Source organism: Lissotriton vulgaris, chromosome 11, assembly GCF_964263255.1.
Source record: "Lissotriton vulgaris chromosome 11, aLisVul1.2, whole genome shotgun sequence".
NCBI classification, from domain to species: domain Eukaryota; kingdom Metazoa; phylum Chordata; class Amphibia; order Caudata; family Salamandridae; genus Lissotriton; species Lissotriton vulgaris.
Window position 1 is genome coordinate 949,955,485 of NC_141699.1, and position 14,823 is coordinate 949,970,307.

The window sequence follows — 14,823 nt, forward strand, 5'->3', positions numbered from 1 at the left end:
CATTGTGTGGCGCAGGGTGACACAAGTCCTCATTAAATATGCCCGTTCATGTCAGATATGGCATCCGTCCACCCACACTGACACCAATAGTGGTAGAGATTCGATCACCAGAATGATTAACATTTCAGTATATAATATATTTATATATATATTTATACACACACACATATATATAATAGTGCTATCTGCTGTATGGTTGCAAATAAATGTGTAACCTCTGTGAGTAGATTTTCTTACAATCTGTTTTTAAAAGGATTCCCATCACACAGACAACAGTGAATTGTATCTATCTATCTATCTATCTATCTATCTATCTATCTATCTATCTATCTATCTATCTATCTATCTATCTATCTATCTATCTATTTATTTATTTTGTGTATTTTGTAGAGCGCACAGCTTCCCCAATGGGGCGTCCCGGCGCTGAAAACTTTGAAAATGGAGGGCACAGGAGGATGTTAGAGGGAAAACAGATGAGTCTTCAGGGACTTGCTGAATTACAATTCTGATTGGGAAGAGCGTAGGGTCAACGGGAGTTTGTTCCAGAGCTGAGTGGCACATACCTCAAAGGTTTTTCCGCCTGCCCGTGAATGTTTAAAACGTCGAGTTACCAGGAGGAGAAGAGAGTTGGACCAGAATGTCCTGTGATTGGTATACGGTTGCAAGGTGTTTTTCAAATGGGCAGACCCCATACCCCGCGAAGCTTGATGGGCTAGCGTCATAGCTTTGATAATACACCTTTTGGCCATTGGCAGCCAATGCAGTTTGCAGAGGAGGGGAGAGATATGGTGTCTGAAAGGGATTCTTTCCACTAGCCGAGCGGTGGCGTTTTGGACCGTCTATCTATCTATCTATCTATCTATCTATCTATCTATCTATCTATCTATCTATCTATCTATCTATCTATCTATCTATCTATCTATCTATCTATCTATCTATCTATCTATCTATCTATCTATCTATCTATTCCCCAGGCCGACTACTTGGTTCCTCTCATCAAATGCAACTTCTGGTACCAAGAACCAAGAAGAAGAAGTGGGGGCTTAGGACTTTTTCAGTAGCAGTGTGTAAGCACTGGAATTCCCTAGCCTTGGCACTCAGATCTATTCCTCTTCTGCTCCCGTTTAGAAAAGCCCTTAAGACCTGGCTGTTCTCAGGCAATCGGTGAGCTGAAGCTCCTCCATTCTTCTTCTGGACGATGTGTTATTTGTAAGTACGGGTGAATTTTGCGAATCAGCGGTCTGCGAATTCGCGCGAAATCGCAAAAAAATCTGCGAATTTGCAGATTTCCCCGTGAAATCGAGGATGTTTTTGCGATTTGCACCATACTTAACTGGAGTACTTTCTACTGGCTAAGCTACCTTGTTGGGTAAATGTATAGTGCTTTTCCTGCACTACAGCTGCGTAGGGCCAGAAGAGTTGCCTCCAGTGACCATGTGTGTGTAACTTTGCCATCGCACCGAAGGGCGCCGGGGTCCCTCTAGTGAGATGTCCATCATAGTGTGTAAAGGGCGGGAAGACGGTGCACACCGCTAGTGTGTGTGGGGGGCTTCTTTGCGAGTTCACATGCCTCTTGTGTGTATAAAAGGTCAGGCACAGATCAGAGCAGCAGATGAGGAGAAAGAAGCTACTGGTTACAGGAACTGCACGGGGATTTCACTTGTGAAAGTCAAGGATGCAAAGGTCTCCATCAAGCATCATAGCTAATTTTCGACTGTAGATATGAGGAGAAAGCACACCTGCCCAGCCTCGACAAAACGCACATTTGTTTAGGGCTGATTAACTTTGCCATCGTGCCGAAGGGTGCCGGGGTCCCTCGAGTGAGCTGTCCATCATAGTGGGTAAAGGGCGGGAAGACGGTGCACACCGCTAGTGTGTGTGGGCTGGGCAAACGGGGGGGGCTTCTTTGCGAATTCACCTGCCTCTGGTGTGTATAAAAGGTCAGGCACAGATCAGAGCAGCAGATGAGGAGAAAGAAGCTACTGGTTACAGGAACTGCAAGGGGATTGCACTCGTGAAAGTCAAGGATGCAAAGGCTTTCATCAAGCATCATAGCTAGTTTTCGACAGTAGATATGGGGAGAAAGCACACCTGCCCAGCCTCGACAAAACGCACATTTGTTTTGGGCTGATTAACTTTGCCATTGCGCCGAAGGGCGCCGGGGTCCCTTGAGTGAGCTGCCCATCATAGTGGGTAAAGGGCGGGAAGACAGTGCACACCGCTAGTGTGTGTGGGGGGGCAAACAGGGGGGCTTCCTTGCGAGTTCACATGCCTCTTGTGTGTATAAAAGGTCAGGCACAGATCAGAGCAGCTGATGAGGAGAAAGAAGTTACTGGTTACAGGAACTGCACGGGATTGCACTCATGAAAGTCAAGGATGCAAAGGCCTCCATCAAGCATCATAGCTAATTTTCGACTGTAGATATGGGGAGAAAGGACACCTGCCCAGCCTCGACAAAATGCACATTTGTTTTGGGCTGATTAACTTTGCCATCGCGCCGAAGGGCGCCGGGGTCCCTTGAGTGAGCTGTCCATCATAGTGGGTAAAGGGCGGGAAGACGGTGCACACGGCTAGTGTGTGGGGGGTGGCAAACGGGGAGGGATTCTTTGCGAGTTCACATGCTTCTTTTGTGTATAAAAGGTCAGGCACAGATCAGAGCAGCAGATGAGGAGAAAGAAGATACTGGTTACAGGAACTGCACAGGGATTGCACTCGTGAAAGTCAAGGATGCAAAGGCTTTCATCAAGCATCATAGCTAATTTTCGACTGTAGATATGGAGAGAAAGCACACCTGCCCAGCCTCAAATAAGCGCACGATTTTTTGGGGCTGATTAAGGAGTTACTGAATTTGACCTTCAACTCGTGCACCTGCTTTATCTATATCTGTAAGTGCTTCCTGTTCACATTTAATTTTTGTGACAGGAGCCTCGTTGTCTACTTGTAACTATTCTCTGACCCTGCTTCGATGGTCGGAGCAGGGTCATAGAATATTTGCAAGTAGGCAACGAGGCGCCGCTCAGGTAGCACATACAGGGTTACAGCAGGTGCCCAAGTTGAAGTTAATTTCTTTGTAACCATTTTGTGAATGGTTACAAAGAAATTAGCTTCAACTTGGGCACCTGCTGTAACCCTGTAAGTGTTTCCTGAACAAAATTCGCCCGCTCGCGGATTTCGCGAGATTTGCGGATCGCGAAATTGAGGAAAATCCGCAAAGTCCGCGAGTGGAACAAATTTTTGGCCCATACTTAGTTATTTGCGGTCTTTCTCTAGCGCCTTGATGCCCTCTGGTGATTTTTGCACTATATAAATATCAAAATCAAAATCAAATCTATGTAACCCAAACTATACCTGTCTAGCTATTTCTATCTTAACAACCCCATCTATATATTTCTATCTCTCTACCAGTCTTATCTGTCTGTCAATCTATATACCTACCTGTCTGTCGACCTGACTGTCTGGCTATCGACCTCCTTTTCTATCTATCTATCTATCTATCTATCTATCTATCTATCTATCTATCTATCTATCTATCTATCTATCTATCTATCTATCTATCTATCTATCTATCTATCTATCTATCTATCTATCTATCTATCTATCTATCTATCTATCTATCTATCTACCTAGCTATCTAGCTATCTATCTTTGCAAGTCTGTCAGTCTATCTATCTATGTATCTGTCTGTCTGTCTGTCTGTCTTTGCAACACTATCTGTATATCTGTCTGTATTAGTCTATCTTAGTAACCCGATCTATATTAGTCTATCTTTGCAACCCTTCCTATCCATATCTATCTGTGCAACCCTATAAATGTATACCTATCTTTGCAACACTATATATCTATTTGCAAATATATCTGTATCCATCTTTGCAAGTCTATCTCTCAATCTAACTGTCTTTGTTAGCCTCTCTATCTTTCCGTCTTTGCAAACCTCTCCATTTTTCTGTGTTTACAAGCCTCTCTGTCTTTCTGTCTTTGCAAGCCCCTCTATCTGTCTTTACTAAAGATTTACAAAAACATTACAAACAAAGCATTAGCAAAAGCAAGAGGCTGGTAACCAACACCAGTTTGGTTGGCTTTTCTTAGTTCTGGTGTTAGTCAAGCCCTTTTGATTTTATTAAAGTAATTTCTATAACATATTTTGTTATAGGGGTTTTCAACCTGACTTCCTCCATTAGTCTGTTGTGTCATTCACATTTTTCTTCTACCCACTCCAGCATGCATGATGGGAAATTGGGTCAGACCACTTCAGCCATTGGCTAACTTCACTATGAGTTATGGCATGCTGCCCTTTCACAAGCATCATATTCACACACAAAGTAGGTCCCTTCAGTGCCAGGGAATATTTTGGTGTGCTACTTGAGACAACAAATGGTTTTGCCAACTTTTTTTCAGATTGATGAGGGCTCAGTAGCATTACCCAACAATAGTTTTGCAAAAACTACGGGAGAACGAAATAAGAATTTCCAAGAGTCTTGTAGTCAATGCCAGACCAACTGGCTTTGGCAATGCCTGTCTCATCTCATCATGTAATGTAATATCTGTAAAACCAAAGAGTTCAGCTAGATAGCAGAATTTTTACTCTCTCAAATCTTTGTTTTCTTCTACGAATGACATTCTTTTCCATTGTTTCCTTGATGAATCTTGGGCTTATGTTTGTGCCGATCCCCTGAATGTGAAGTGATGTGCCTTCTGCATTCCTGCACCTAAAGAAAATAAATAAACTGTGACACTGCTCTATATGTTACATATACTTCACTGTTTATGCTTCAGATCTTCTGCCACTTCTAGTAAAAGTCCAAAAATAAACAAAAATGATGCACCATAGAAAGTTAAATGGGATTTTTATTCAGTACACTGTAAGAGTGCTTCACGAGGGAGGTTTCTTCATATACATGTAGGAAATATTTGTGTTTTTACGAGGAAGATTTTTCAGACTCCTCCTGGGAAGATGAGAGAGTCACAAGTTCCTATGAGAAGCCCTGGAAGTTTTTGAGAACTTTAAATTACGTTTCTGCATGAGTAATTTTACATAGTGAACAGTTGTTTATAAAAAATATCTTGCAAAGGACACACTTGACTTTAAAGCTTTTTTTTACCCAATAGGAAAGTTTTTTCTCTGTGAAGAAATCATTATCTTTATACTTACATCTAAGTTTCTGGGAGTTCCATTCTGATTCCTACCGAGGGAAATGGGTTTACTCCTGTGCCTGACAGGAGTACATTGTTAGCTGTTTTCAGGTTGAAAATGGAAGGGAAATTGTGACTATACACGAACAAGCACTATTGTAGATGTTACCAACATTTGAGGGCATTCATTAATCACGCACTCCATGCCCCTAATAGAAGATGGAATCATTTGAAAAATTAATTGTTTCAAGAGCGTAAGTTTACATTTTGTGAATAACAAAAGTGGTTTTAAACTGGTTAAAGGATATTTTATTATTATTATGTTTCTTATATAGCGCCTGAATCGACCCCCGAAGGGGTATCTCCGCGCTTGCCTTGGGAATCCGTCCTGGCTTTTCCCTGTGAGATAGCCCCTACAGGGCATCCCCAAGGTGAAAGCCAGGCATCCCGCCGCGGGGGGCCGTTGTGGAGATTAAGCAAGCTTAAGGCCCAGAGTTGCAGAGTGTGAACCCATGATTAGGTCAGGCACCGAAGCGAGAATTATCGAGTCCATGGACATTTGAGCTCACGACCCTGCCGCGTCGGGAATTGAACCCTGGTCCCGGGTCTGACCTCTGCTTCAGGGTCTGCCTGCTCTAACCAGTGAGCCACACTTCTCCACACTTCTGAATGGAACTTTAACGTTAATGTGCATTTAGTTTTGCGATTCAGTAAAGCTTCAAACATCAAATTCATTTGTCTTTCTGATGTATTTTTTACATTGTGCCAAATTAAGGAGTTGTGATAGGTGCTTGCCCCGCATGTGGCTTCCTGAACTTAATGCAGTCTAACAGAAGAGGTCTCACCAACGTTTTCTCACCAACACCATAATTTAATTATTCCGCTGTTTAAATCACAAATTGGCCTGGCTAGATGCCTGAAAGATAACCAAATTTAATGACAAGGCAGAGACAGCCAAGCCGTAATAGATTTAAATCAACATGAATGACTATTAGACAATAGAGCAGCGGCGGCCAGCACCAGTAAGGGCGGGCGGTGCGGGGCGGGGCGGAGTGGGGTGCAGTTGACAGACAACGGAAGAGGTATAATTAAATAAATGAATAAATACCTATTCTGTCGTCTATCGGCTTCCTTCCCCGCCGTTGCACGCTCCGCCGCACTGCACTTACCTGTGCTAGCCGCCACTGAACTAGAGACCTGATTTATAAACGCCTCTACACTAATGGTGGAGGCCCTGCATTTGTGGGGGAGTCTCTGCACTTGCGTCCGAATCTCCACCCTGATTGCAGAGACTCCCCCACGACACGAGTGCTGAGGTCCTTTGTGAATCAGACCCCAAATTCCTCTCTTCCGTGCTGGTAACTCTTGTGCTATTTTCAGAAAGCACTCCCATCATCAGTACGGTGTGAAACAAAGGTAATAAAGCTGCCCAGACTAAGTTGTTCAACATACAGCTGACAGGACTTTTGCTGGTGCTGAGTCTGTGGTTCACCATCGGACAGAGTAGGAAGTGCCAAAAACATGTATCAGCTCATTGTTACAAGCTTCACAACAATTTAAGGCCATATGTTCAAAGAGTAAGGTTGCAAATATTGGTTGTAAATTGTGCACCCACTATTTGCAACCTGTATCTTGATTTTCTGATGCTACTTATGCACTAATAGGTTGTGTCTAAAAGTTTCCAGTTGCTGAATTTTCTGTCGTTTGTTCCTGCAGTGTATTACTGATGTATAGTGCGTATTATGATACGCAGTGCAAAGTGTTCCAGTGCCTGTCAGTGGGTCATACATGCATTCAGAATACATGCCTTGCCAATCCATGACCTCTCTCTGGAGGGCACAGACCAATGGTCAGATGTGCCAATTGTAATTGTGACTACATGCAAAAGTGTGTTTAGGAGGTAGGTAGTTGTCAAGGCTTTGACAGGGTGAGAGTTAAATGAAATCCGGTGGGTGTGGTTCAGTGCGTGCATTGTGTGTGTTGCGGGGGTTGGTGAAGTGAAAGAGATGCAAGGAAGTACGTGCAGGACAGAGTGTAAAGAGGGTGCTGAAATGGACAGAGATGAGGTCTGAGATATTCAGGTTAAATATTTCAGACAGACATGAAAAGAAAAAGGGCACAAATGCAAACCCCCAATTAGGACAAACCTCCTATTTGCTCTTTAGGGAGACAGAGAAACTCAATTGACCTTCTGGGGAGAAGGTGTGGCCTAATGTCAGGGGGGTATCCCCTATTTCTTTTTCTATTTTGGCACCATTTTGAAACCCCTGGCTGGTATCTAATGGCTGATCACCCACCCTGGGATGGCTAATTGATGGGAGCCCCCCTCTGCCGATGAGGGGGGGGGGGGGGGGGGGGGGTTGACAGAAGGACTATATCGCCCTTCTTGGAATGGGATTATGGCCCAGTGCCAAAGTGGGATGTGCCTACTCCTTTTTCTGCCCCAGTGTAAATTCCCTGTTGTCTAGTGAGCTTCCCACCCACACCCTCTCAGGTGGGCAGATTAGGGATAACCCCACCATTCAGGGCAAATCTTCTATCTGCTCCTAAGGGGCTAGACTGTATTATCCTTTTAGTGTGAAGGCATAGCATATGCTGCCATTACCGTTTTCTTTTCTTTTTTAAAAAGGAAAATCCTCTGGCCTAGTGGGCTTCCTACCTACTTCTGCAAATCCTACAATCTGCCTCCAGAGAAGGCAGAAAAACTGTCTTTCCCCTTTTCACAGCGGGGGCCTGACACTATGTCTGGGTGGGAACTGGACTGATTTCAACTCCTGCCGTGCTGGCCTGAAAACCAGGCATGTGTTTGCTGGGTGCTAGACTGCAACTGACATCATCTTGTTGGTGACACATTTGCATCAGTTGCGGGACCGTCACATCCCCCTGTAGTGGAGCTGGAAATTCATCCACTCTGATCCATGGAGGGTGACGGAGTGCACCAGAGCAGCACACAGCAGCTGCTGCACCAATGCCAGGTGCTTAACGTGACCTCCATGTCAATAATGCCCGGCTGTGAGCTCTCCTGATGTGGAGGTAATCTCAAAACCGCACAAGAGGTAAAAAAAACCAGGTATGTTTTTCTGTAAAAAAACAAAAAAAAACATTCCTCTCTGGGAAGATATCAAGGTGAGCCTACCCCAAGGCCCCCTGACATAATTCCAAAGGTGAAGCTATCCAATAAGGAGAACTTCCTGTTTGGAAATAAAAAAAAAGAGAAAAAAGGCTACGATTCCGGACCCAACCACCAGATTGCGGAATATGCACAGCATAGTGAATCCAGAAAGATTCACGCTGAAAAAATGTTACCACCTCATTTGAGGAGTCAATGACTTTTCAGTAGTTTGCAGCTAAACATTCAAATAATGCTAGATCATTTGAGGGTTTTGAGAGCTGTAGCATTTGGCACTGATTTAATATGACTAAGAAACACAAATGACTTGATTTGTTGATAATACATTTTTTACTGGCAAATCGCCAGCCGAGGTACTTTTCTGTGGGGGTGGCTGCACATTACATAGAGAGTGCACTGGGAGACTCTTCTTCAAAGGTAGATATTGATTCTGTACTGTGTAGTTTAGCAGACATGCAGTTATGTACACATTCTGATGTATAAACCCCTGAATTAATTTGTGTAATTAGTTTGTCACTTTATAATCGATGCAAACTTCCTTCATGTTTACGTAACATATATTTTGTTTCTCACAAGGGCATGATGATGCAAGACTGTGTTATGCCACCCAAAATGTATATTAATTGATGAAAGCTGATTTATACCAACTGAGGATTTCTAAGTTTGGTCCGAAAATGTTTTTAAACCTGAATTAATTTCCATAGCGGGCAATTTAAAAATAAATTACAATATGTCGGTAAATATTCAATGGTCCCCTTTTACATTTTGGAAAATGTCATTATGATGTGGGTCACAGTTATGCAAAACCCATAGTCAAAGATTCTGGACTATTTTTTATTTATTTATTTACATCATTCATAAAGTGCCTGAATCACCCCAAATGGGGTATCTCCGCGCTAAAGACAATTGTTAGTATGAGAAGCAGAGTTAGAAAAGTAAAGTTTTGAGTTTTATCTAAAGCCTAAGTAGTTGGTAGGTAGACGAATCTCAAGTGGAAGTTGGTTCCACAATTTAGGAGCCAGGTAAGAGAAAGATTTTCCTCCCAACCTGGCTTGCCTTATGCGAGGGATGACAAGCAATCCTTTCCCTTCAGAACAAAGGGACTATCAGCCAGATTCATCAAAGACCCGTTTTGCGAGTCTTTAATAGCGATTCATAAGGAATCGCTATTACAGACTCGCAAAACGGGATTCATGTAGGAGTTGCAAAATTAAATGCGATTCCCACACATTCCTTATTTGCGATTAGCAAATTGCTAATCGCAAATAAGGAATAACTCTTTGCTAATCGCAAATAAGATAGCGATTTGAAGGGTGCCAGGGGTGTCCAAAGGACACCCTGTAGCACCCCTTAAATGCACATTTAAACAGGTGTTGCACACACACATGTCCAAAGGACATGTGTGTGTGTAACATGCAAAAAAAATGCACTAATGTGCTTTTTACTCTTTTTTCGCAATTTACCACGAAGTCAGACTTCGTGGTAAATTGCGACCAAATATTGCGATTTCGCAATTTCTAATTGGTTGATGAATTGCATTTAAGGAATCTCTATTAGAGATTCCTTAAATCCAATTCTTCGCAAATATGCGATTTCGCTAATAGCGATTTTTGCATTTGGGATGATGAATCCCAAATGCAAAAATTGCTCTCGCAAAGGGCCAGATTCTTAGAATCTGGCCCTTTGCGAGCGCAATTTTGCTTGATGAATCGGGCTGTATGCACTGTGCACTATACAATGTGTCTCAATAGTACTGAAAGAAACCAACCTTAGCTAATATAGAAAGGGAACAATGAATGACCATCACCTCTTAATGTTGGTTATGAGTCATACAATTTGACTAGGCATAGAGAGTGTAAGACCCATCTAGATTTCCCTTCACTATACCTTTCTTATACATTCTGTTCTATTACCTGGGCCAGTTGTTCAGATCTCATATTGGTGTTTTGGGGCTCAATAAATAGCTCTGAGGGTTGACCATTGATTTCTGAGATCTGTGTGAGTCACATTTTCGAATCCATGCAGGGAGGCACACCCTTTTTAGGTCGAGCCTTTACCATTCCGCAGGAATGGGAAATGGGGAGAATTCAAGTCGGCTATTTTCTCTTCAAACCAAAGGGCTTTCAGCCGCGGTTTTCTTGCAGTGCCCGTGAACCACGTGATAACATGCACACGCATTCAGGGCCAGCCAGCCCAGCACATCAAAGGGCTTCTCCTCCCCTAATTATTCATGGCCGGCCGCAGGCCGGCCGTACTTTCAGTTTCCCCAGAACGGCTAATTAGGGGAGGAGAAGCCCTTTGATGTGCTTCACACCAATGCGCCTCAGTCATTCCTCTTCTTTGTATTTGCTTCCAGACTCCGATCTGCTCATGTGCACAAGACGCTTTACACATTACACTCATCTGCCTGAAGTGGGAGTTTTAAACAAGCAAAGCTGGTCCTTCTGTACTTGCAGTTTCACTTCTAATGTGTGTTGTTATTTATCATGATTTTTAGCTGAGGTGTATCACGCTTGTTCATGAGTTTGATCTCTTCATACTGTCAAATGTTTTCTAAGTTGTTTTTGATTGTCTTACCCCTGGAGGTCTCCCTGTGCTACATTTAGCCTCTGACACATGCAACGCCACTCAACCACGCAACGCCACTCAACCACGCAACACCACTCAACCACGCAACGCCACTCAACCACGCAACGCCACTCAACCACGCAACGCCACGCAACTACGCAACGCCACGCAACTACGCAACGCCACGCAACTACGCAACGCCACTCAACTACGCAACGCCACTCAACTACGCAACGCCACTCAACTACGCAACGCCGCTCAACTACGCAACACCGCGCAACTACGCAACGCCGCAATGCCACGCAACTACGCAACGCCACGCAACAACGCAACGCCACTCACACATGCAACGCCACGCAACTACGCAACGCCACTCAACTACACAGCGCCACTCAACTACGCAACGCCACTCAACTACGCAACGCCACTCAACTACGCAACGCCACTCAACTACGCAACGCCACTCAACTACGCAACGCCACTCAACTACGCAACGCCGCTCAACTACGCAACGCTGCGCAACTACGCAACGCCACGCAACTACGCAACGCCACTCACACATGCAACGCCACGCAACTACGCAACGCCACGCAACTACGCAACGCCACGCAACTACGCAACGCCACGCAACTACGCAACGCCACGCAACAACGCAACGCCACTCAACTACGCAATGCCACTCAACTACGCAACGCCACTCAACTACGCAACGCCACTCAACTACGCAACGCCAATCAACTACGCCACGCCACTCAACTACGCAACGCCACTCAACTACGCAACGCCACTCAACTACGCAACGCCGCTCAACTACGCAACGCCGCTCAACTACGCAACGCCGCTCAACTACGCAACGCCGCTCAACTACGCAACGCCGCTCAACTACGCAACGCCGCTCAACTACGCAACGCCGCTCAACTACGCAACGCCGCTCAACTACGCAACGCCGCTCAACTACGCAACGCCGCTCAACTACGCAACGCCGCTCAACTACGCAACGCCGCTCAACTACGCAACGCCGCTCAACTACGCAACGCCGCGCAACTACGCAACGCCGCAATGCCACGCAACAACGCAACGCCACGCAACAACGCAACGCCACTCACACATGCAACGCCACTCACACATGCAACGCCACTCACACATGCAACGCCACTCACACATGCAACGCCACTCACACATGCAACGCCACTCACACATGCAACGCCACTCAACTACGCAACGCCACTCAACTACGCAACGCCACTCAACTACGCAACGCCACTCAACTACGCAACGCCACGCAACTACGCAACGCCACGCAACTACGCAACGCCACGCAACTACGCAACGCCACGCAACTAGGCAACGCCACGCAACTACACAACGCCACGCAACTACACGCAACGCCGCTCAACTACACAACGCCGCGCAACTACGCAACGCCGCTCAACTACGCAACGCCGCGCAACTACGCAACGTCATGCAACTACGCAACGCCATGCAACTACGCAACACCACTCAACTACGCAACGCCACTCAACTACGCAACGCCACTCAACTACGCAACGCCACTCAACTACGCAACGCCACTCAACTACGCAACGCCACTCAACTACGCACACATGCAACGCCACTCACACATGCAACGCCACTCACACATGCAACGCCACTCACACACGCAACGCCACTCACACACGCAACGCCACTCACACACGCAACGCCACTCACACGCAACGCCACTCACACACGCAACGCCACTCACACACGCAACGCCACTCACACACGCAACGCCACTCACACACGCAACGCCACTCACACACGAAAAACCACTCACGTTGCCAATAGGTCTCGCAGTACGACAGTTGGAGCCATTACAATTGCAAATAACAATGCCTTTCACTTTGGTTATCATTTTAAATACATAAAGGGCTTTGTCATTTACAAAACCAATAGCTCCAACTTTCCTACTGCGAGACCTATTGGCAACGCCAGTGCTTGTTGTCCTTACAAGTTAAATAAATTGAGATAGATAAAAGTAATAACAGTTGTTTATTACTCAACTAAAGACTTAAATGCGTGTTAAAAGAAAATATGCTTGTTTCTACTGTATGCTTGTGCTTCAGCAATCTCTTTTCATTGCAGATTTTTTAAGGAACTAGAATCCAGGCATCAGAAAAATATTTTAATAGAGGACATAAGTGATATTGTGGAGAAGCATGCTAAGTCAACTTTCGATCCGTATGTGAAGTATTGCACTAATGAAGTTTACCAGCAGAGAACACTCCAGAAACTGCTGTAAGTCATACACTAAACTAGACAAGTTATTGTTTGATTTCTTTCTAATATATTACTAACAGTGTCATCAGCAGAGTACCAACTGTGACAGGGGCCCGAATGCAAGCAAGGATTTTGCCCCCGGGTCCCAGTTGTGTAGTAAAATACAGGCAAAACTGTGGGGCACTGCTCCTCAAACCACTAGAAACTGTTACCACTAACAATAACCACTCTCCAAACTGTCTTTTTATACATCAGAAATGCCATGTGCTCTATCAATTATGCAAACTTCTAAAATGTTTCTACACAATTCAGGTGCATCTTTTCCTTTCAGTGGAGGATGTTCTGATGCATACGAATAAGGGGCTTGAATACCTCATCTGTGCATTTCAACCAATGTTATCATCTTGTGTTTGTTTTTGCGACTGCTGGGGTGAACTTCTTAAGTTGATTAAGATAATTAATAAACACATTTTACTTCCTCATGTTGCAATGTTTGTACGTGACAAACAGGCGAGCAACAGAAGGAAAATTATTTGAGCTGTTACCTGCACAGATGTTCAATCCATAGCACTCCTATGCCTGATTTCTCCACATTCCCAACACAGGGCAACTTCAAGTTGGATGTTAGTAAAATAAACGATGCCACTATACATGGATTTCATGCATACCCATCACCAATGACATTTAAAAGCCAGATCCAGGGTTTTCCTTGGACCCTGTGACATAGTTCCTAATTCATAGTTTGGGGGATGGGTTACTCTGTCACAAACATGGCGAATTTCCTGTCTGACATATAACAAGTGTTGTTGAATAAAATGCACTTATAATATGGTGGATGGCATATGTGCGAAGTTTATGACCGAGTAATTAATCTGCCAAACTGTAAATCAGGCCCATAGTATCTTACAGACCCAGAACACGAACTACTTTGCACGTTGAAGAGACACCTTTGTACTCAGCATAGATGAATACGTTCACTCTTACTGGAAAAAATAGGGAACACTTGGTTGCATGATCTCAAAGCTAGACAGAATGTGTTATGAGTGAAGCTGTACTAGAGCGATGATTCACATCTTTATTGCTTGAGTAAGGTGTGAGTGCAATCTCAGTTTGAGCCTTAGTAAATTACTCTGTAGTACAGTTAATTTGAAAGTGCATCTTGATGTTGGGTACCAAACCTCTTAATCAGCATCCTTTATTAGCTACATTGGGGACAATTTGAGAGAATATCTCTTTGAAATCTATTGATATCACAGGTAAATTAAACAAATTGACACCTTTCTACTGTCCAACAGTTTTGATCATTTTAGCCAAGTGGCAGAGAAATATTTAGTGTTGTGTCACCAGCAAGAAACAGGTTCACTCTCTGTATGACAGAAAATGCTAATTGGATCTTTGGCAAGGATACTTCACCATTGGGCTCTATCTGGTGGCCAGTCAAACTCAGACCCACACCCAGAACCCACGCTTGGAACCTCTGAATAATTATCAACAGCAATCTAGACGTGACAGCACAAGTCTATGCCATCACTGCATCCTGCTTTTGCACACTGAAGATGCTGAGGAATATCTTTAAATGGCTACTAACCAACACTGGGAAAACTCACTCATGCCATAGTTACCAGCAAGTTGGGCTATGGGAACACCCTGAATGCTGGGATCACCAAGCAATTCACTTGAAGACTACAAACCACCCAGAATTTGGCAGCCAGACTCATCCTCAACACTTCCACTCA

The 14,823-nt window shown here is 44.4% G+C and overlaps 1 protein-coding gene across 1 annotated transcript in view; it reads left to right on the forward strand.

Moving 5' to 3' along the window:
* The window catches only part of ARHGEF26 (Rho guanine nucleotide exchange factor 26), a 452,167-nt gene that overhangs the window by 193,753 nt on the left and 243,591 nt on the right, over positions 1 to 14,823 (forward strand). Inside the window, exon 7 of the mRNA XM_086944113.1 lies at positions 12,953 to 13,105. Coding sequence (XP_086800239.1) covers positions 12,953 to 13,105 — 153 coding nt within the window. The remainder of the gene's footprint in view (positions 1 to 12,952; positions 13,106 to 14,823) is intronic.